General features: G+C 35.6%; 1 protein-coding gene across 1 annotated transcript in view; it reads right to left on the bottom strand.

Annotated features, from left to right (window-relative positions):
* The window catches only part of GPM6A (glycoprotein M6A), a 239,976-nt gene extending 219,458 nt beyond the window's left edge, over window positions 1-20,518 (bottom strand). Inside the window, exon 1 of the mRNA XM_016166029.2 lies at window positions 20,267-20,518. Within this exon, the coding sequence (XP_016021515.1) occupies window positions 20,267-20,270 (4 nt within the window). The 5' untranslated portion in view covers window positions 20,271-20,518. The remainder of the gene's footprint in view (window positions 1-20,266) is intronic.
* Window positions 20,519-22,538: the final 2,020 nt, after the last annotated feature.

Genomic DNA, 22,538 nt, shown 5'->3' with positions numbered 1-22,538 from the left:
GGGGTCAGGGAGGAGTAGAGAGGTAGACGGGGTAAAAAGTGGTCAAATATAGAAGACTAGAGAGAGGGTGAAGTGGGTAAAGGGGATCAAATATATGGTAACTGAAGGAAACTGGACTTTGAGTGATAATCAAGGGTGGAAAAATGTGACTTCGAACTTCTCTTCAGCCTTTCTGCATTCCTAAACATTTCAATTCAATACTCACGAGCATACTACATAACCCTCTCTACCAACTATATGCCTCTCCCTTCACTGCTGTCAGCTTCAAAAGTCTTTAATCCAAATTTATGACCATGCAAGAAAAAATATTTAAATATTATTCTTTCAAGACACTAAACGGAAGTTTTAAGGAATGAAGCAATTTTTGATGAGCTATCATTTGTCATTATCTTCAAGAATATCTCTCTGTTTGTCTTAATGAAAATCTGTTTTAGATATCAGACTAAGAGACTGTGGCAGAGGTTGCCATGCACTCACACACTGTGTTTCCTTTCCTCCAGAGCACAAATTTAGATTCCTTGACCTTAAATGGAGACCTCAAGACTGAATCTAGCCAATGTAATACAGATAGAAGCACTTTTGCCAATTCAGGGATGAACAGAAAAGCCTCCCTCCCATCAATCCCTCTTGTTCTCTCTTCCCTCATTTGCCATGTGGAAAATCTGGAGGCCTTTAGAAGACAATGGCAGTACTAGATAAAAGGAATCGGTCCCTTCCCCACTAACCTCCCCACTTCCTCTCCACACTCACACTGGACTGTGACTTACAGAAGGAACACACTTTTATTGTGCAAGCCACTGAGATGTTGCTATTATTTTTTACAGCAATTAGTCTATTCTGAATAAATGAATATTATAGCAATAAAGACCCTCATGTCCCATTCAGGTGCTCTCAATCTTGGCTGCATACTGGATTCAAGTACTGAGCCAATGTCTGGGCTACACACTGAATCAATTGAAACTGTACGCATATGGGTGAGCCAAATATCACAACTTTGTCAAAGGTCTCTAAGTGATTCTGATGCATACTAACTCTTGAGATCCACTGCTAACCATGGAGCTAAATTTACATTCATTTACGGTTAAGGCATTTACCACGTATTATCCAGTATTTTATCTATTTCATCATGGTTTATGTAAAGCCTAAAACTATCAGCTTAAATCAAAGATGCACATTGAAAATCTGGAATGCTTATAACAAAAAAGAATTCCAATAAATATTTTACAATTGCTTCCAATAAATTTGTCCTTGAATTTCAGGCAAATGTTAGCCTTCCCTTAATTAAAATAAACATTTGTTTGGTCAGAACCAAGTATTTCAAGAAAAATTTAGTTTGACCAAGGAACAACTGCCACACGCATTATAAAAACGAAAAATAATTTCTTGGAGTATAAGTTTAAAAACATTATAGCTACCTCAATTCTACTTCAAGTCCATGAACTAATGGTTAGTTTTCAAGCAGTCATCAATCTATACTGCTGAATATTTAATCACAACACTGCCTAAGAGGTTATTTAAACACAACTTTTCCAGATGCTGTGGTGCTATGGGGTAAGCAAATATTATCACATCAACCAAGTCAATTAATCTGTTCTTACATTCGACAGCTAATCCTAAACTACAATCAAAGCAAGTATCAATCCTATTATCCTTAATTTGTGGAGCTCCTGAGTTTTTAAAGTCAGCCTCCATGATCTGGAACATGTGGAGGGATAAGAAGAAGAAAAATAATTTTATCTAATCTATTGTTACTGAACAACACCAAAAAACATAAGTTACTTAATCTTCAACAATGAATAATCAATATAGAGTTTTATTCTATTTGCATTATACTGATTCAAAAGTAAATAATAATAATGATAACTAGTAGTAGTAATAGTAATGCTAATATAGTCATCTGCTTTTTAATTTGTGAGTTGTAAAGCTGCTCCTATGAGATTCGGTATATTGACTCTTATGTTATCTGATTCAGCCTTTTGTCTTAACTATAATTAGTATTATCTCACCCAACAATAACATTTGTAAAAGCTCATTTTGAGCATCTACTAAGCCTGGGTACTGCATGAGTAATTTACATATCTCTAATCCATGCAACAAATCTTAAAATAAGTAATATTGTCATAACTTTACAAACATTAAAAAAAACTTTGAGGCCTCAGTCAGATTATTCAGATTGCCTAAATTTGTTATGACTAGAATGGGAGACTCATGATAATTTATTTAGCTCATGATAATTTATTTAGCCTTTTTAAGACAGGCCTTATTATCATCCATATACATAAACTCAATTTCTACTAACTGGATTATCTAGTAAATGTGTGAATTCTCTTCCTAAACAAACTTAAGTTCTTAATGTTAGCATTGAATTAGTTTGAGGGAATAATAATTATGCTGCCAAATTGTACTTGGTCAAATCGAAACAGGTGTTTGGATAGGTTTCTGAAAATATGTTTTTCAAAACATATTTTGAAATAATATATAAAATATTTATGTTGGCAATAGTAACAGTGATGTGACCTCTGAAAAGGTTTATGTACATGTCACTTCCCAAGAGTTAGTGATCTTTAGGCTCTCTCTCAAACAGTACACTAGCTCCTCAGGCAGAGGGTTTAATTTTTCTTAGCATATTTTGCCATTTAAAATGCATTAAATTTTTAATACAAAGTAAAATGGAACATTATTTAATGCTTAATAACTGAATAAACAAGTATTTTAATTAGCAGTCGCTTAAAAAATTCTCACTTCTCTCTCCTCTACTGCGTTTAACTACTGAAGATTTTGTACATTGTGTGAAAGTGAAGGAAATGAAAAAAAAAAGAAAAGAAATTAGATGATTTAAGAGAGATAAGATTATAAACAGGGTTTGGAGCAGGAATGGAGAGAATTGTTATCTACACTAAAAACTAAGCAAAGTAACTTTTATTATATTTATTGTTTTAAAAGCATAAAAGTAACATAACTAAAAAGAAATGATCTGCCACTCAAAATTAGCCAAAGGTGATATTTAATCTTATCTGCTTCAGATTTTACTTGTTTTATTGGTATATAATTTGTTTTACTGTAAAATACATCATTTACAGTTCATGAGTTTTGGAAAATTCACAGATTTAAATTGCTATAATTTATTTCCTTGAGGATGTTTGCATCTCTGTTCATAAGATCTGTTCATTATTTTCTTATAAGGTCTTTGTCTGGTTTTGGCATCAGGGTAATGCTAGCTTCATAAAATGAGTTGGGAAGTGTTTCTTCCTATTCTTTTTTCTGAAAGCTTTTGTGATATAATTACTATTATATTTTCCTTAAATGATTGGTCAAATTCACCAGTGAAGCCATTTGTGCTTAAAGTTTTCTTTACTGCAAGCTTTACACCTCCAATTGTAATTTATTTTATATATAAAGGATCACTCACATTACATAGCTTTTACTCAATTTCAATCTCACCTCTCCTCTCCTCTCTTATCCTCTCCTCTCCTTTCCTCTCCCCTCCCCTCTTCCTCCCTCCCCTTCCTCCCTTTCCCTTCCTCCCCCCCAACACAAACTCTTAATTTTTTTTCTATTATCAGATTGGAAACAATTCTTGACATATAGATGAAACACTGAGAGTCTCTTCTTCCATGAAGTTCTTGTTCTTTTATTTTGTTCATTTTCTATTATCATTTGTCTTTTTTTAATGATTTATAAGTTATTTATATTTTTTCAAAACTTATACTTTTATAATCTGATCTCCATTTTTCAATGTTTTTATTTCATCATAAAGACACTTTAAATTTTGATATGGTTAAAATTGTCTTGTATTACTACTCTTTTTATCTATGTTTTAGAAATCCTTCCCTAGGCATTGTCATGAAAAAACTCTCCTATGTTTTTCTTTACAATTTTAAGATTGTTTTTCACAATTGTATTCTTAATAGATCCCTCTTATTAGACTCATTTAGAATTTAGTTTTATGTGTGAAGTGAGGTAGGGATATGTGTGAAGTGTTAAAAGACTTTAGTCATTTTCTATATGGAAACCTGTTGTCCCAACACTATTTATTGAATAGTATTACATTGATTATTAACTCTTCCCCTGTCATACACCAAGAATACATAGAAATCTGAATTGTTTTTATTTTGGGGGGGATTCCATTAATCTCTGTCTTATTTAGGGCTCAAACCACAGTTATAATTACTATAGTTTAAGAAATAAATCTAGATATTAGAAAGCCCTAATCCACTACCACCCACCTTTATCTTTTTCAGAATTATGTCAACAGTTTGCCAAACATCCATCACTTTTCAATACATACTTTTAGAATCAATTTGTCAACTCCATGAAAAAGTCTTTGGGAATGTTATTGAAATTACATGAAAGAGAATTAGAATATTTCTGATAATGAGACTTCACATTTTCTAACCAGATATATTTTATCATGTATTCATAGTCACACTCTGTCATTAAAATATCATATATTTTTGGTACATTTATCTGTAGGATTATTTTAGAATTTTTGCAATTGTGAATGAAAGTTCCAACTCCCCTGTTTTGGTATTGTTGACATATAGGAATGCTCTTGATTATCTATGTTGACTTTATGCCAAGTATCCTGGCTGGTCTCTCTTATTATTTCTGTTTTTATAATTTCTTTAACCTAATACAAAAACAAGTATATCATTTTGATTAATGACGAATTCACCTCTTTCTTTCCACTCTCTCCACTTTTAATTTTTTTTCTTTTCTAATTACACTGGTTAGACATTTAAGACTGTGCCGAATATTAACAGTGAGAGTAAGCATCCTGGTCTTGTTATTCTATTGAGAATGCTTTTAGTGTCTCACCACTAAATATAACATTACTTGTAGGTTCCTGTAGGATATCCTAGATTATTTTATAAATATTATATTCTATTCCTAATGTGTTTACAATTTTTATAATATTAAATTTTATTAAATATGTATCTTCCAAAATGATTATATGGTTTTTCTCCTTTAAACATTAAAAATAAGCTTTCAGATCTTTAACCATCCTTTCATTCTAATAAATGTTAATTGGACATACTTTTTTTAAAACACATTTAGAGTAGTCCTTTTAGTCTAATATTTGATGTTTCTACCTCTATTCTTAAAAATGTACTTTATTACGATTTCTTGTTCCTAATCCCCCACTTATCATATTTTCCATCTTCAATGCCACTAGAATGATCTTAATAAAATCAAAATCTCAGCATCTTATTTCCCTACTGAGAACCCAAAAGTGGCTCCCCATGTTTACTATGTTAAAGGCCGACTGTTAGTATGTCAATTAAGACCCTCTAAATGCCTCATTTTACCTCATCACTCTTCTTCATGAATACATACCTATTCATTAAATGCCTCATTATTTCTTAACGTCAATGCTTTATTCAAACTATTCCTCTGTCTAGAATGCCTTTTCCCTGATCCATGTATCAGGCAAATCATTTTCAAGTTTTATGGCTCGGTCTTAGACCACCATAAGAATCCTTTACTGACATTTTAGGAGGAGTTTTAAATACTATGTTTTGCCCATATATACCATTCTAACTTCCACTGCAGCTTCTGTTATACCTTATTACTCCTACTGTTTTGTCACTGTATCAAGTATCATATTTTACTAAACTTTGTACTGACAATATCTAGCACTAAGTACATTGTCTAGCAAATCACAAGTTTAAAATTTGCTGGATGAATAGATTATAAAGACAGACTTTACAAATTCTGGTTTTTAAGACTACCTTTAAACACCTTTTGAGCAGTACCTTGCTCTTAATCCTATTTTATTTCTAATAATATTTTCTATCCATAATAGCCATAGCTAATCAGTTTTTTCCTAAGAGAACACATGACTATACTGTGCATTGGTTTTGGGGGTGGGGAAAAGACATTGATTTGATTGAAGCTAGTCTTATAATCACAAATCTAGACTTTTCTGCATCATAGACTTAAACAAAATTAAGACTAAAGATTTAGTTAAGACAAACTTTCATAATTAATTTGTGTGTGTGTGTGCACATGTGTTCATATGTAATATCTCTTGGTCTGACACTTTAAAAAATATTTTACATTCTCTTATTCATGTCAACAAAAACAGGCGATACATAGTACTATTATCTTGCCTATAAATAACAAATAAAATAAAATGACTGAAGCTCAGATTACTTTTCCAAAGTAGTGAATCTAGGAATTGAAAACAGAACTTTTCTAAATCAAAAATGCCATGAAAGTACCATGAATTTGCCAGAGAAGGCTGATTTGTTCAGGTTTGCATAGAAATTAATGAATTAGAGAATGTAAAATACTGGTCAAGTTGATATATAAAGAAACATAATCATTTTTTCACTATCAACCTATCTGTGAGAAGTCTAAACTTTATCATTCCATACCTTCAAAATATTCTTTATGTAGGAAGAAATTACAATTATTTGTTACTTGTAATCAAAGAAAAACCCTTTTCTATTCGTATTTTATATAGCAGTAGAATTTAATACGAAAATAATAGATTACTTTGTTAAATCTTCCTTTCTTTAGAAAAATAAAATAACTATAGATCGTCTTAGGACAATATCATTGACTACAAATTGCCCTGGGTCTTCGCTGAAAACAAAACTTAAGTATTTGTCACGTTGTGTTTATAGCAACTTCAATGCACTTCTCTTTGTTATCGCTGGGCATGTTTACCTTAGTAACCTAAGAAGTGGCACCAAACAACTTGGTAAATAATCATTTTTAAATTAAAAGATTAAGTCCATTGAAAGCCTAATTATGAAAGCTAGAAGAAAAAGAAAGAAAGGAGTGCAAATAATCTCTAGCTTAGTTCAGAAATGAACGTTAGAAAAGAATGCTTAATTAAGTCCATGAACTTGTTCTTCAATAAAAGAACATATTCCTTTTCCCTAGGAGATCAGACGTTTTTGTAATTACATATTCAAAAGTAAAGAAACTTAATTCAGATGCCTAAAAGATAGTAAGCAGGACATGTTGCTATGGCTCCAACAGCCTGCACGCAGCTAGTCAGCAGCCACTGCAATCATTGAGAAGGAAATGGCTCATGTAGTCCTTAGCTTTACTTCTAAAGACACTGTGATCAAAACTGCAACTTGACCTAGAAGCTGTCATGGTTCTAAAGATGCATGACAAAAGATTTGGCAAGTGTTAATAAGACTAGGAAAACAACAACCAATAAAGCAGCCAGATTTCTCAAACTTTCAGGACAGTGAAGAGCAGCAAAGCCAGCCAAGAGCCTAACAGCCAAAGATGATAGCCAGTGGACCGTGAGGTACAGGCTCAGTGCTCCCATTTGCTGTCAACAATCAAAGACTAGATGTTTTTTTATACTAAACAGCCAATAAATAAACAATGAGCTATAGCCATTGGGGCAGAAGAAGAAAGCCAGTGACAAAACAGGACTCAGCATGAGGAGAGCAAACAGCTACTCAGCCTGAATTGTGAATATTTTCAGTTCGTTTGTGCTTGTTTTTGATGATTCCTTCCTCTCTTTCATCAGAATAAGAACTTCGACTGGTTGATATTTTAACAGATAAAAAGATCATTTTCTTCTCATTATCTCTCGTATTTCCTTCCTTTCTATTACATCTCTAATGCAATCTGCTAAATTCCCTATCGCTCCCTATCTGAAATGCTACAACTGCATGATCAGGTAATATAATCATTTTCTTAAACCGTATATCAAGCCTTTCTCCCATCTATGCTGCAATAATCCAGACTCTGTGGGACAAAGGGCCAAGGGAGTCAAGAATATTTGCAAAAAGTGATTGTTAACTATGGGCCACGACTGAATAGAAAAGAAGTGATGACAGGTTGAAGTAGAAAGAAAGCAAATGGGACAAGGTGCTAAGGGCCCTGTGAGGACAATGAGAAGGTTTAAATTGGAGCAACAGACTGAGGGAACAGAAGGATAAGATGCCGTGATTAGCAGAATCCCAACTCTGCTGTCACTAGGGCACCATTCATATTATGTTCTACCTAATTGGAACCCTTTAGCACACAAATAATACAATGTAAATCATGCCCTCTGCCGTTGTGCAATGTTGCTGGTGGTGTGAGCATGGAAGGTTTTAATTTACATATTCAGAGGAAAAAAAGAGATTAAGAAATAACAAAAATTACATATTCATAAAATCTGAATGACAAAATTCAGGGATGAGTTACAGGAACCAAGGTTGAAGTAGAATACTGAAGGCAGAAATAACTAATGTTGAAAGGGTTGCCCAAGTGGGTTGAAAATGTTTGTTAGATCTTGGGGAATACAATAAGAGAGAACAAAAAAATTGACAAAGTATTCTATAAATAAAAGGGAGTAAGTAGGAAGTAAATCCATTGCAGAGGTCAATTTGAAATTTGACTAGATTAATAGACCGAACATCAAAGAAGCCAACTTCTGCTAGGGTGGAACCCATATTCCATTCCAGAGGCCATGGAAAATGAAAAACTTAGTAGCCTTCATATAAGAGAGCTGGAGGGGAAGCAGATGAATCACTGAGCATGCTCATCACTATTCCATGTCTTGCTCCTGCTCTTCTCAGGTTGTGCCCACACCACTGCCACCCCACTTCCTGACAAAGTCACACACAATGCAGGTTCTCTTCAAGGTTCCTCACGCAGAAAACTTCCCTTGATGACTGTAGCCTCCACTGATCTCTTCCATCCTGGAACTATGGTTTTAGCAGTCATTGTATTTGACCTAGATCTCAATGATCGAATATTATAAAATTCTCAAATAGTTCCCCATGTGTGTTTTATATCTCCAATTAACACCTAAGTTATTTTGTAGCAGAAATTTAAAAAACGGTGGGCATGTGGTTGACCCTTAAGAAATATTTGTTCAGTCAAATAAATATTAAAATAAATTTAAGAGGGTTTTTGGGAAGAGGAGGTTTTTAGTTTCTTAAGTTTTTTTTCAAATATACTGAAGTGTAATTGACAAATAAATTGTTAAAATTGTATATGTATGCATTATGAAATGATTACCACAATTATGTTAATTAACAAGTCTATTACCACACATAGTTAGGGTTTTCTTAATGGTGAGGATGCTTAAGATCTACTCTCCTAGAAAATATCAAGTATATAGCACAGAGTACTGTCTTATCATGAAAGTGCTGGTAGCCATAGGTACAATGATTCTGCCACAATGATGATATTAATGTGATGTAATGAGATATGTGAGTTTTCATTGGTATTTTAAAATTTTTACCTCTTCCGAGATGAGTACCACTTTATTTCTAGTTTATTTAAACCAAGATATATTTATCATGTTATGTAAAGGGAATTCCATTAAGGTAATTGCAGTGAAATGAATGAAACTAATTAATAGCACTTATTTTTCTAGTGGTCTCTAGTTCATGTCTACTAAGAAACCAATTACTTACAAATTGTGCACCTATATTAATAGCTGTTCTGGCTTTTTCTTCTCCAGAGACTTGTCACTGTGAATTTACTTTCTCGGATATAGAGCAGTTAACAAACAAAACTGTATTCTTCTTTATAAATCTTTCTTTAGAAGGAAAAGAATGTGAAAACAGTGACAATAATGAATAACCTTGTCACATGTATCTCATATATCTAATACATTCTTATCATGAATTTTTGTCCTTCTTGTACTATTTAGTAGAAAAGCTGAAATGGGAATGTGGAAAACACTAATGCCCTTAGTATCCAATGTTCATTATCTGCACATAGTTGGCTTATCTGAAGTCATAGTTGACTTATCTCAATAATAGAAAATATCTATTAAAGTAAACTGTGAATTTGGTCTTGAGAACTTTTTTAAAACAAAATTCCATTTCAGCACTTCTCTTTTACATGTGTATGTTTTTCAATAAAAAAAAAAATAGTAAACATGAGATGTTATACCCACAAGGATAAGCCAGCAGTGAGTTTTATTTTATATTTTCAGATATTGTTTTCTTCTCTATGCTCTAATATTTCCCTTTTTAAAAATGTTTGTTTGAGATTTAAACTAGAATTTAAGCACGGTGGTATTTTTCACCAGCAGAAAACATTGGTCATTAGTTAAAATACTATTTCTAAGACTTGCAAAATGACTCCTTTTTTATTATAACCACCTCACAAAACACTGTCTTGTACTAACACACATAAAAATTAAACAAATAAAATGAAATGCAGAAACAAGGACCACCTTCCCAGCCGCATCATACACATACACAAAGCAATATAGTACAAAAGTTCAGGATGATACTAGCATAAGAAATATAAACCTACATGTTAAAATATGTCAACTAGTTCCTTCAATTACTGATAACATATTAGTATAGTGATGTTATAATATATCATTATAATTATTATATATTAATAACATATATGAATAATAATATATAATAAATCATAAGTGAGCAATGTGGCCTAATGAAGCCTCAGATAATTCTTGGAAATATTGATAGTCTGACATTTTGGTTCGTTTCAGTTGTTTCTTTATCCTTACTTGACATGTATAAAAAATATATATCTAAGGCTGTGAAAAAAAGAATAGCAAATTATGATGTATATAAAATAATCTCTGGTTGAAGCCTTAACAGTCTTCACTGTTAGAAAGTTTGGGTTGAAACCACAGAGAAATGACTGAGAAGGACAGATCTGTTTGCAGTTTTGAGAAACCACCCTCTTCAGTAATCTAATGAGGATATGGGCTTCAGTGTGTTGTACTTATTTATTTGCTTTTTTTGTTTAATAGCTTATAGGCATTTGGAGTTGAATGGAATCTTACAGGCCACTTAATCCAAGTCCTTCATTTACACCTGAGGTAAAGGAAACACAGATCAATAACACCGAGCTGGGATAGGAAGCATTATCTTCCGATGTCTGATCTAGTGAATATTTAATCACAATATGCTTCATCTCCATTGATTCATTTAACTGTTTGAATATAGATCATGTGTATTTATCCATTTACTCGTAGTATTAAGGGTATAAATATTCTCTATAAATGACATACAAGAAAAGTAAACAAAATATGCTTGTCCAACCAGACAAGTTATAACATTTTTACTGGACATATTATAATACAACTCGAAATAATCAAAGAGCGTAGTCTTTCATTTAAAAAAAATCTTTATATGCCATAAAACATTTTTATAGACAAAATATCTTTCTTTGTTGTTGTTTTAAAAAGTTTAAATAATAGAGTAAGTTCATATCATTAATCATTTTGTAGTATGTTGCTCAGGGATTCTGTCATTCCATGGCATTTTCAGTCTATTCTTCTCCCCTAGATCAGCCCAACTTTTCTTAAAACAGAAAGCAATTCTTGCAGTTCTTTACTATCTGATAAGAATCCTCACTTGACCTTGGATCCATCCAAATTCTTTCTCTTCCTTGCCCCATTCCCTCTTTGTCCCTTTACCTCTTTCCTCCTTCTTCCTTCTTTCCTTCCCTCCTTCTTCTTTTTGTTTTTGGTCCTTCAAATCCACTCCATGCAAGCCAACTTGTATCTTCATCTTTTTATTAAAAACACTTGAATTTCAACAGGTTTATATCAATGACAAAGCCATTAAAGAAAAGAAATGTCATTTCTCTCTCCTTTCTGTTGCACTGAATATTGCTGGTCAATCATTTCTCCAAACACTGTCCCCGCTGACTTTCCTGAAAGTGCACTAACTTTGTCTCTTCTGCTTTTCAGTGGATTCTTCTTGGTCCTTTGTGCCTTAATGTTTTTCATCTCATCCGGGTCTTTGGCCTGGTGTAGAATCTCTCCCACATCCCTAACCCTGTTCTGGACAAATAGACTCATTCCACAGTTTTGTCTTTTTTTCTGTCTCCTGTCATAACTAATTCTAAATACATTTTACATAAATAAAAGTCAAATATTTCTGTAACTTTTACTAAGTGACCAAGATAGGCAGTATTAGACAAACAGCTTAGGATAATAGTGTTTGTCGGTTTCTTCGCCAATTATTTGGAAGTTGCTGCTACAAGTCTTTACACAACCTCAAATGATAGGGGAGAAAATAAATGTTCGTAAACAAAAAATGTAGAGTTAAAACATTGAGAGTGTATAAAAAAGACAGACTTTCAGATGCAATGCTTACTAAATTGAGGCACTTGTGATTTTTACCATATTCTACTAGCAATGTGTAAAAACATAATAATTTATCGAGCATTTATTATAGTCAAAGCTCTTTCAAATATTTTCTTTCTATAAACATTCTTATAAAATTGATATTGATGATATTATTCCCATCAATTATGCTTTGAGACCCAGAAGGTTAAGTGACAAAAGTGTCTAAGTTCCAAGACTAATTAGTAGACATATTAGGATAAAAATTTATTGAACTATTTGTTTTAATTACTACTATAGCACCAAATTGTCTTCAGGTATATTGTCTGCCTCATATTTGAATACCATCATTACTCACATTCACTTCATATTTTAAAACACAATTTACATTTTTACTAAAATATATTTTAAATCAAACTTTAAATGTCTACCATAAATTAAAAATAAATCTTTATCTTAACAATGATTATCAAAGGCTCAAAATCTAGGGCCTGCCCTCTATTATAAAAACAAATGCGTGAAATACCATTGGTTCTTTTATATTATTTGTTCTTATCTTAACTTGAGTATCACTTTGCCTTTCAGTTTATTTAAATCAGGATGCATGTATCATGTTATGCAAAAGGAAGATCTGTTAAGGTAATGGCTATGAAATATATAGAACTAATAACTAAACTAGGATTTCTCCTAGATTTAACCAAAAGAATTAGAAAAATAAATTAAGATGAGAATGAGTCAATTTTATTTAACACCATATCCTTGAACTGCCCTAAAATGGGATCACGCCCCCACCTGACATGGAAAGGCAGTATGACATAGTGTTTGGGAGCACAGATTGCCTGAGTTCAAATCTCCTCTCTGCTGCTTACTTAGTTAGGTTACCTTGAGCAAATTATATAAATCTCTTCATATAAAATTAAGATGACAATAAATAATACTTATATTACAAGACTGTTATGAAGATTAAATACTAAATATTCATAAGGCACTTAAATTGTTGCCTGGCACATATTAAATACTGTAGAAGTTATTTGTGAAATATATTAAATAATAAAAATACTTCGCATTTCACTAGTATGTACACCAGGCTTTGGAGAACATTAAGCTGGTCAACTCATGGAAATTTTTCATGCAGGAAATTTATTTAAGCCGAGCTAATAAAGAATCAATAGAGTGTTGCATTTTCATGGAGAAATAGAAAGGAAATTCCAAGGAGCAAACACAAATATGGTCAAATAGCTGGACATAAGAAAGAGAAAGTAGAGTAGATAAAATTAATTTGTGGTTGAGTTTTTTTGTTTTTTAGTTTAGTTTTGTTTTGTTTTGTTTTTGTTGATTAGAGCATAAAATGCATGAGAGCGCATAGCAGGAAATAAGGTTAGAGAGGATAAATGAAATGATAAAAGTTGTGCTTGAATTGGGTGCTCTGATTATCACATTAGGATGATTTGGGAAGAGACTAGAAGAGGGAAAGTAACTTGCAGAGGAAAGACCATTACAGTCCAGGCAGGAGGCGGTGAGGAACTGAGCAAAAGCAGCTGCTCTGATGTATGAAAAAGCAATGTGGACATTAAGCGATGTTATGACATTAGATCAACAAGGCCAGATATATTCCAGAGTCCTCAAGAAAAAGAAAGAGAGGGAAGAAGGCAAGGAAAGGGGGAAGAGAGAACCCATTCGTCTAAAAAGGACAAAATCAGTTTTTAGCACATGGAGATTGAAGGACAAGAGGGATGACTGAGTGAAAACAGCTGACAGTCAAGTATAGCAATAAAGATTTGGGAGTTATGTACACATAAGTAATATCCGAAGCCATGAGGTTGGAAGTCATTAATAATTTTCAGGGGAAGAGTTTCAGTAAACTCTGGAAAACATCACCACATCAACATAGGAGACTGGCGAGGAGAAGAGGCAGCAACTATGGAGACTTAATAATGAAACAGTGAAATGTAACAGCACTCCCAAAATGTAGCTCTTGGTAACAATATTTTTAGTGTTGAAAACTGGATTAGAAATTAAAGGCAATAAAATAGAGATACAAGTAAAGGAGTTACAGTTGTAAGGGTAGCTCAGTTAGCCTGATGAAGGAGAGAGGCATTCTGGAATAGCTATTTCTCAAAGCATGCCCCAGACCTCCTGCCTGACATTGGTTGGACTGCATGTTAGAACTGCAGGTCCCCCTCTCACGCCCAAACCTTCTGAACCTGAATCTTATCAGTGCGGCCCAGGAATTAGTATTTAATATATTATCTAAGTTATTCTAGTTAGAGAATAAAATTAGAGGTTTTAGAACAAGAATTTTCATAGAAATATTATGAGATGTTTATTTTGCTATTATATGCTTTTGGCATGTTTTATACATTGTAGAGTAAGCAGTGACTATTTTGACAGCTTATCTTAAAAACTGAAGAAGAATTTGTTTTAACTACACGTCATATTACCTTCTGGATTCCAGCATTATTCCAGTTATATTGGTTATGTAGGTCAGCCCTTATTTCTTGTGCAGATGTGGTTTGTTTGCTGTATCATGAGTAGTGTGCATAGAGTGTATTGATTCACATTATCCTAATTTTTTCGTCTCTTGTCAAACAGTTGGAAATAGAATGACCTCAAATCAATGAAGTCGAAACAGTCAGAATCCAATTCTTTTTTAAGGACTCTAATTTTCTGGGTTGAAATTATTTCTGTCCTTGCATTTAAACCCATCTCATTTTCTTCAATTTTTCTTTGTTTTTCAATTGTAGGAAAAAGACCTATATTTTTCTATCATAAATGTCAGCTCTGACCCCTTCCAGTTAAAAATAATAAAATGACATTTACATTTAGTTTTGTTAAATTGAATCTTACATATTTAATTTAGAAACATATCTTCCAAAAAAAGTTCAGTTACGCCTAGACTTATTTTTAGCTGACACTATACCGACTGAAATTATGTATTTTGTAAAATTAACACATACTTGAAAAATAAAGCAAGCTTCTAAACAGTTCCCTATAAAGGATTTAGTTTATCGTGACAAAAGGAAATTGTATAAAGGACTTATACTAATTTATCTACATTTCAATTTATGACACAAACTCAATTTCAAGTAAAATAAATAGTAATTTTAAATAGCCTTAGAAACTTCAGATTTAAATTAAACTAAGAAAGATTGGATGATCATATTTGACATTATTTTGAATAGTTTCCCCAGTATTCTACTAACACATTTCCACCCGGGCATAATTTCCAACTGAAATGTTTTGCTATGAAATTTTAGTGACTGTTTAGATTTCTTCATATTTCTAATTAAAGATTCAAGCTTTTATCATATGTGTTTCAGAAAACTTAGATCAAATTTTCAGTCGTAAACCCGATGATGTCTTTTTTGTGAAGCACACTTGTAATACATTTCCTTTAGGAATAAGATCAATTCACTGGCTACCTCAATTCTTCCATTACTGGAGCAAGCATGCTACTACTCCTCACATCCAGAGGGGGGGCCTAATGCCCTGTCTTAATGATTTCGGTGACCGTTATTAGAATGTAGTGGAAGTGATGTTCTGAGACTTAAGATGTTCTAGGTCATAAGAATCCTTGTGGCTTCTGCCTGGGTTTCTTGGGACACTTATTCTAGGAACATTATCTCTGGGAACCCAACCACCATTTTGTGATAAGCCCAAAGTCACTTGGAGATGGCTCTAACTAGACTCTCAGCCAATAGCCTGTATCAATTGCCAGCTAGATGTGAGAGCTATCTTGGACAACCAGCCCAATCAAGTCTTCAGATGGCTGAATTCCCAGCACATATTGGACTGACACCTTAAATAAGAAATGCTCAGCTGTCAGCCCACAGAACCATGAGAAATAACAAAGATTGCTGTTTTAATTCACTAGCTTTGGGTATAGTTGTTATGTAGCAAAGATAACCAGAATATTAGTTTAACTTTCTCTGCTCAGGTTAAGACTATCAGGCTTTTATAATTTGCTAGCAAAAATAACACACTAGAGGCCAAATGACCCTTTTAAATTTTACCTAGTAGTCTAACATCATTAAAATGTTCTTAATTTGCTTAATGGAAATAGCTCAACTGTATCTCCTTTATATGTTTTTTTCCTCCAATTGTTACTGAATCCAGATTTGAGCTACAAAAATTTACAGACTCTTGCCCAACCCCCTCATCAAACAAAAGAGGAAATAGGATACCCAAGATTTCCAGGACCCACCCAAAGACATAAGGGATTATCATCTGCTACTCCTGCCTCAAATCTTGGCTCTTTATACCTTGTTCATAACTGCCTCCAGGAGTCATAATTTTCCTGATAAAAGTATGAGTTCAAGACACTATCATATCTCATTATTCTTTGCCTAAATTAGCAAACAATTTTACAGATCCTTAACCAAATCATTTTCTACTGAAATTGACTAAAAGCAAATATTTCTACCTGATTTTCTTTTCTTTTCAAAATTTATGGACCCCTAGATCTAACACCGAATGTTAAAGTCATTACATTTTACTGTTCTAATTTGAGGGCATTTGAATACATGTTATGTGGTTGATTCTCCCCTTCCTGCAAACTGTGTTTATCCTTTATCTTCCTATCCCTCAACCAGCACACTTTAAATCATACCTTCAAACAGTTAATTCATTACATGGATTTACCTTTCATTAAAGGTTGGAAACCCTCAAATTTTATTTTCCTTCTTGTTCTTGTGCTCTGATTATATTCTCATTATGTATTTCCAACCTACTAAACATTGTGTTTAGATGTCTAGCCATCACCTCTTAACATTTCAAAACTAAAATTAATTTCCTGCCCAAAGCATCCAGAAAAAAAAAATCTGATTTATCCTTTAAATAGCCAATAAAGGAACACACTATTTCCCTAATATTCAAGGTTTCAAATCTCCAGAGAATATCTCATATTCATTCTCCTTTTTATCGTTCAATTGCCTAATTTTATAATTTTTAATTAGAAATATCTTTCATCCATCATTTTCTTTCCATTTCCACTATTACCACCATTCCATCACGACTGGGCTAAACATATATCATCATATCATCCAGGATTGCTATGACAACCGTGAGTCTCCTCTCCAATCGGCCCTTTTTCTTAAACAACACTGCTCAATTTATCTTCCTTAAATACTCATTTCATTAGCTGCTCAAAAACCTTCCATGACTTCCATTGCGTGGATTCTAAATTCCTTTGGTTGTTTTGAAGGTTCTCAAGAGACAAGTGCCATCCCGACAATCCGGCTCCATGTCTTACTGCTCCCAAGGGGCCCATTATTCAACCTAGAACACCTCTTCCCTTCTTAAATCTTTCATATACCTCCGAATCAGATTCAATACCACTCCCTTCATGAAACTTACCCTAATAATACCTGTGGAACTAAATAATGTTCAACATCATTTTTTAAATAAAACAAAGAACAGTTAGTGCTGTGGTGAAAGAATGTATTAAAAATATTTCTAACCTATTTCACACTGCATCCTGAAAATCCACCATTAGAGGCCTTGCAAGTTAACGTAAACACAGCAGATAAAATGTAAATACTCTCAGCAAAGAGTTAGTCCTGTATTTCTGAGTATGAAATATTTCATCACATCCTTTCTGGAGAGCAACATTTTGGAGCAGAGGGGAAACCTGTTGCATACCTAGATAAGCTGAGGAAAGACAATGAAAGGGGGAAGCATGAGATGCCAAAATCTCAATATGCCTACTTTGCAAATAACTTTTTTTTCTTTTGAGAATTAGCCTTGTGCATTATAGATATGATAACTATCAATTATTCAGAATATTTGATGAATCAACTACTCTCATTCTCCCACAATGCTTAAGTACAGATTTATTCTTCTGAGTCAAACAAGAATTGACGTTATATCTATCCAAACAGCACCATTTTCCCTTCTTTAAAAGACAAATTTCAGTTGTCATGACATCAGAAGGTGGTTTCACCTTGCTGGAATAGTCAGGCATTTTCCTATGCTGTTTTTCCCCCTTATTCTAGCAATTTGGCCTCCAATGCTGAACCCTCACCCCTGATTACCACCCAATAAAAGAAGTTCTAAGTAACAAAGTTGTGTTTTTCACAAGTGAATTAAAACAAGAAAAAGATGACCTTAAGTGACCAAGTGTGTTCTCTCTCGTTTCTGAACATATTTCCTTCCTTCTCTCTGTCATCGGCCCCATCTGCCTGTCGGCTCTTCCTACTTCTGGACTGCATGTCTGGGTCACTGTCCTGAATCCCAGCTTCAGGTTCTCACTCTCCTTTGCTGTACTCTTGTTCTTTTCTCAAATTCCCTGACCTCTGATAGAGTTTTCACTTACTTCCTCTATCCACTCTCTCCTCCTAGACATCTGACACCCACCTGAGTTTTTAGTGAACTCAGTTACTTTAGGAAAAATGTAATGTGTTACTGGCAGAAGGAGGAAGAGACAACGGTTAGGTATCTGTCATATTACAGACAGGAAGGAGAATTCTTAAGAGTTAGGGACCAAGTTCAAGATTATCATAAGAGCTCAAGTGTTAATTCCACCTCCTCTCCACAATAACACTCTCCTACAACTTGAGATCATGCAAACTTTATCCAAGGGTGTTAAAGTAAAATCCAGGACCAATAGTTTTCATTATAGCTTGAACATGCAAGCTAGAGAAATAATTAACTTCAAAATAAAGAATATGTTACCTTTTGACAGAGTTCACTCAAGCTTAAGGTTACAGGATAAAAAAAAATAAGTCATTCTTTCTAGAGATTTTTTCTTGGATCCAAATATCTTAATGCATTTAATAGGGTAAATAAATAGACTATACTCAATCATTTTGGCTTTCCGTTTATGAGTGCTTTTCTCCTGCATGCGCTATTTCATCCAGGTTATATGCCCATATATGAGGGGTGGGGGAAGGGACGGAGGGAAGGAAGGAAGGAAGAGAGGGAGGGAGGGAAGGTGCACGGACAAGGAAAAGAAAGGAAAGCCACATTTGGAAACGTGTTTTATCTTTTTTTTTTTTTAATTTGAAAATATTCCTTCCGTTTCAAAAAACTTTTAAAGACTTCATTCTGGAGATTACCTGCAACACTGTTTTATTCAAAGACCCTAAAAATGGGTCTAAGACTCTTCCTGGGTCAAGCAAAAAGAGACTATGAATGTCTTGACCACAATCGACATTCATTGGCAAAAATGTCCTCGGTTTTCCTTTTTCTCTTTCTTCCAAGTTGGCCAATGTCTATAAACCCCACCAATTAGCAGTCAAAGCATCCCCTAGCCCTTGAGCCTGTGGGAATTTAGGAATTTCAACCCAAGCACGTCAATCCCACAGGCCTTTTCTGTGGAAGAAATCCCTCACAACAAAGGACAAGAGGAAGGCCGGGGGAGGGGCGCGTAACGGACTTAGACAAGAAGAAATGAGTAAACTGGCGTTGAATAGTAAACCCGTGCTGGGGGGTCGCTAATCGGTAACCGTGGAAAAGCAGCACTGCCGCGTACACTCCTGGTGTCCGAACGAACCCAGCCACGTCCGAGGGGATGTGCGACTCCCCCTCTACCGCCCGCTTCTGCTCCTCTCCTCACTCTCCAGGGACCCCACCTCCCTCCTAGAGCTCAGTTCAGATTAACCATCTCAAACCCAGCTCCCGCACCCCTGCACCCCGCCCACCGCATTCCTGGGGCTGTTCCGAGCTGCGGCCGCTCAACTCCAAAGGAGTGGACTCCGTCTACAAACTCGAGCAGAGCCGACCTACGCGCACTCCGCCGCCGGGGACCTGAGCCGGTTCCGACGCCCTTGTCACCCAGCCATTTGCCCGGCTCTGGTGTAGAAAGAATCAGCCTTCGGATGCAAATGTGGCGCTTCGCTGAGACGGGGACCAGAAAGTGTGCCCAGCCTCCCTTGCCCTAGCGCCCTCCAGCACGCAAACCTGTACGAATGGAAGTTGCTCCAAGTTCCCGTTTCTCATTCCCCACCTCGACTTGCTCCCCTCGCGGCACACTGCAACGTGGGCACACGCGGGGACCGACGTGTCCCGGGAATCCGCTCTCTTTATTCCTCCCACGCCGCGGCGAGCGCCCGGGCGCACCTCTCGCGGCCCTCGCCTCCAGATGCCACTGCGTCCCCTCCGCCTCGCTCCCGGGACAAGTTTAGATACAGACAAGGGAGGCAGGAGGGTTGCAAACAGAGGCTTTCTTCCCGTAACACCCACTCCGAGGCTGAGACCCGGGGCGCCCCGCGCCGGCTCGCCCGCCCGCGCACTCACCCATGGCGGGAGGTCCGGCTGTCCTGCGTCCGCACCAAAGCGCAAGCGACCCGGCGCTGCGCGGGCCAAGTTTTCCAAGTGGCTCTCGGGCTCCGGGCGCCGCGGCAAGTGGCAGCCTCGCCCCTCCCAGCAGAGCCTGTTCCCGGGATTCCTGGACCCCTCCCTCTCCCACCTGCCTTCTCTGGCTACTGTCTGTTGCCCTCCCCTTTTCGGTGGCTCTCCACCCTAGCCGCCCACCCCCGCCCCTTTCACTTTCCCGCGAGCCACGTGCAAACGCCTCCGCCTTAAATACGTTAAATACACTACACTACACACACACACACACACACACACACACACACACACACACACACACACACACACGCCCCATCTCAGCGTTGCAAGAATGACCCGGTAGATAATAATCTCTAACGTGGAAACTAGAGAAAGATTATTCCAGAAGAGATAGGTTTGATATGATTTTACATTGCTCAAAATCTTCTCTAGTCTTCAGCATGCTATTTTTCCTCAATAACGATATTAATGAAGATACAGGAAGAGAAAACTCTCCCTTTAATTTATGTCGCTTCTTTCTTCTCTATTAAATGGTGTTTCTGTAACCTGGTAAGACTATAAAGTCCTAAAAGACACACAGACACACACACACACAGACATACACACACACACACACACACACACACACCATAATATGCAGAAGTCACCTGGAAAATAGATGACTCAATCCAAGGGTCATTGATTGATACTGCTAAAAGAGCACTAGGCTTATTAGTGGGAAGAATGGGCTGTGATCCTGGCTCTACCACATGTACACTGGGACTCAGTTTCCTAATTTGTAAAATGGAGGATCTAGAAAAAGTGATCTCTAAGGTCCCTTCAAGCTAAAAATAATTATATAATTCTGTGGTTTACTGGCCTAGTTCTTTCAGGATTGATACTGGAGAAGTTATTTCAGTAAGTCAGTCCCCAAAGTGTCTTAAGCTTCTTTTTCATGCACAGCACACCCTAAAAAGTATACAAATCTATGCCATGAGCAAGTGGAAGAATTGAAGTGGATGTGGTTACTAACCTTGAGGAAAATTACTATGAGAAGACATAATATGAAAAAATAATTAAGAATATGTTCAGCAGTAATACATGAATAAATGCGGAGCATATTGTTAAAATGGCACAAAAACATTTACGCAGCTATTTCTCACATAATGGAAGCGGTGCATTCCTAGGAGGGATGTTGTAAATGCATTTCAGTTAAATGGGAATAGAAAGTTATTCTTGTGAGAGGGAAAAGGAAGTAATCGATAAAGTTCAAAGTGTTCATCACACCATTCAAAAATGCATCACCGTTCTGGAAACAGGCTAACGTAAACTGTGACTGCAGCAAAACCTAACACTTATACAGAGGTTCAATAAAGATAAACAATGAATGTTTGGAGATTAATTTATAAGCACAGCTTTTGGATCACCACAGACAATTTACCACTTATTTCCTGAGGATGTTTCAATATACTATAATTCTAAACATGAGAACTATTATTTTTCCAGTGAAATTGTATCATGATTCTGAAATATAAAACAAAGATAACATAAATTAAGTACACTTTACTAAGTGTCAGGCATTGTTCTAAGGGCTTTATGTTAACTCATATAATTCTTACAACAAACTTATAAGGGAGATACTGTTTTTCCCACTTTATAGATGAGGAAATTTAGCCACAAAGAAATAATTCATTTGCTTAAGTCACATAGGTAATAAACAGGAAGATGAGATTCCAGCCCAAGCAGAAATGCTCCAGAGGCCATGATTTTAATCAGTCCACCATCTCCCAGTATCTGTGGGTTGCCACATGTTTGAGAAAGATGGTACTATTTTTCAATGTTGAATATTTGTAAATATTGATGTTATCTTTTTTGGCTGATTATAATGAATATACCCCAAAATATTTTCTTCTCTTTAATTACCACTTCCCCTTTCCATCCTTGACCCATGGGTGTTGCCATTTCCCCTTAAGAACTGGAGCTCTGAAGGCGGGGCATCCCCTCCCACACACACACTCTCAGCATGCACCTGGGGCCTGGTGCACTGGGGCTATGGGGCTTTGGTCCGTGGCTTCACCTGGGGTAGGCAGGAACCCAGGACCTTCTGCATGTAAAGCAGATGTGCTAACCACTACACAATGGAGCACCATGCCAAAGTTTTTGTTTAAGTAATCTTTCAGCGACCATATAAATGGGAATGAATATCCTAGATCTCAGGTATAGAGAAGCCATAATTTCA

Source organism: Rousettus aegyptiacus, unplaced genomic scaffold (genome assembly GCF_014176215.1).
Source record: "Rousettus aegyptiacus isolate mRouAeg1 unplaced genomic scaffold, mRouAeg1.p scaffold_m13_p_11, whole genome shotgun sequence".
In the NCBI taxonomy this organism is placed as follows: domain Eukaryota; kingdom Metazoa; phylum Chordata; class Mammalia; order Chiroptera; family Pteropodidae; genus Rousettus; species Rousettus aegyptiacus.
This window is presented reverse-complemented; position numbering and strand designations above follow the sequence as displayed.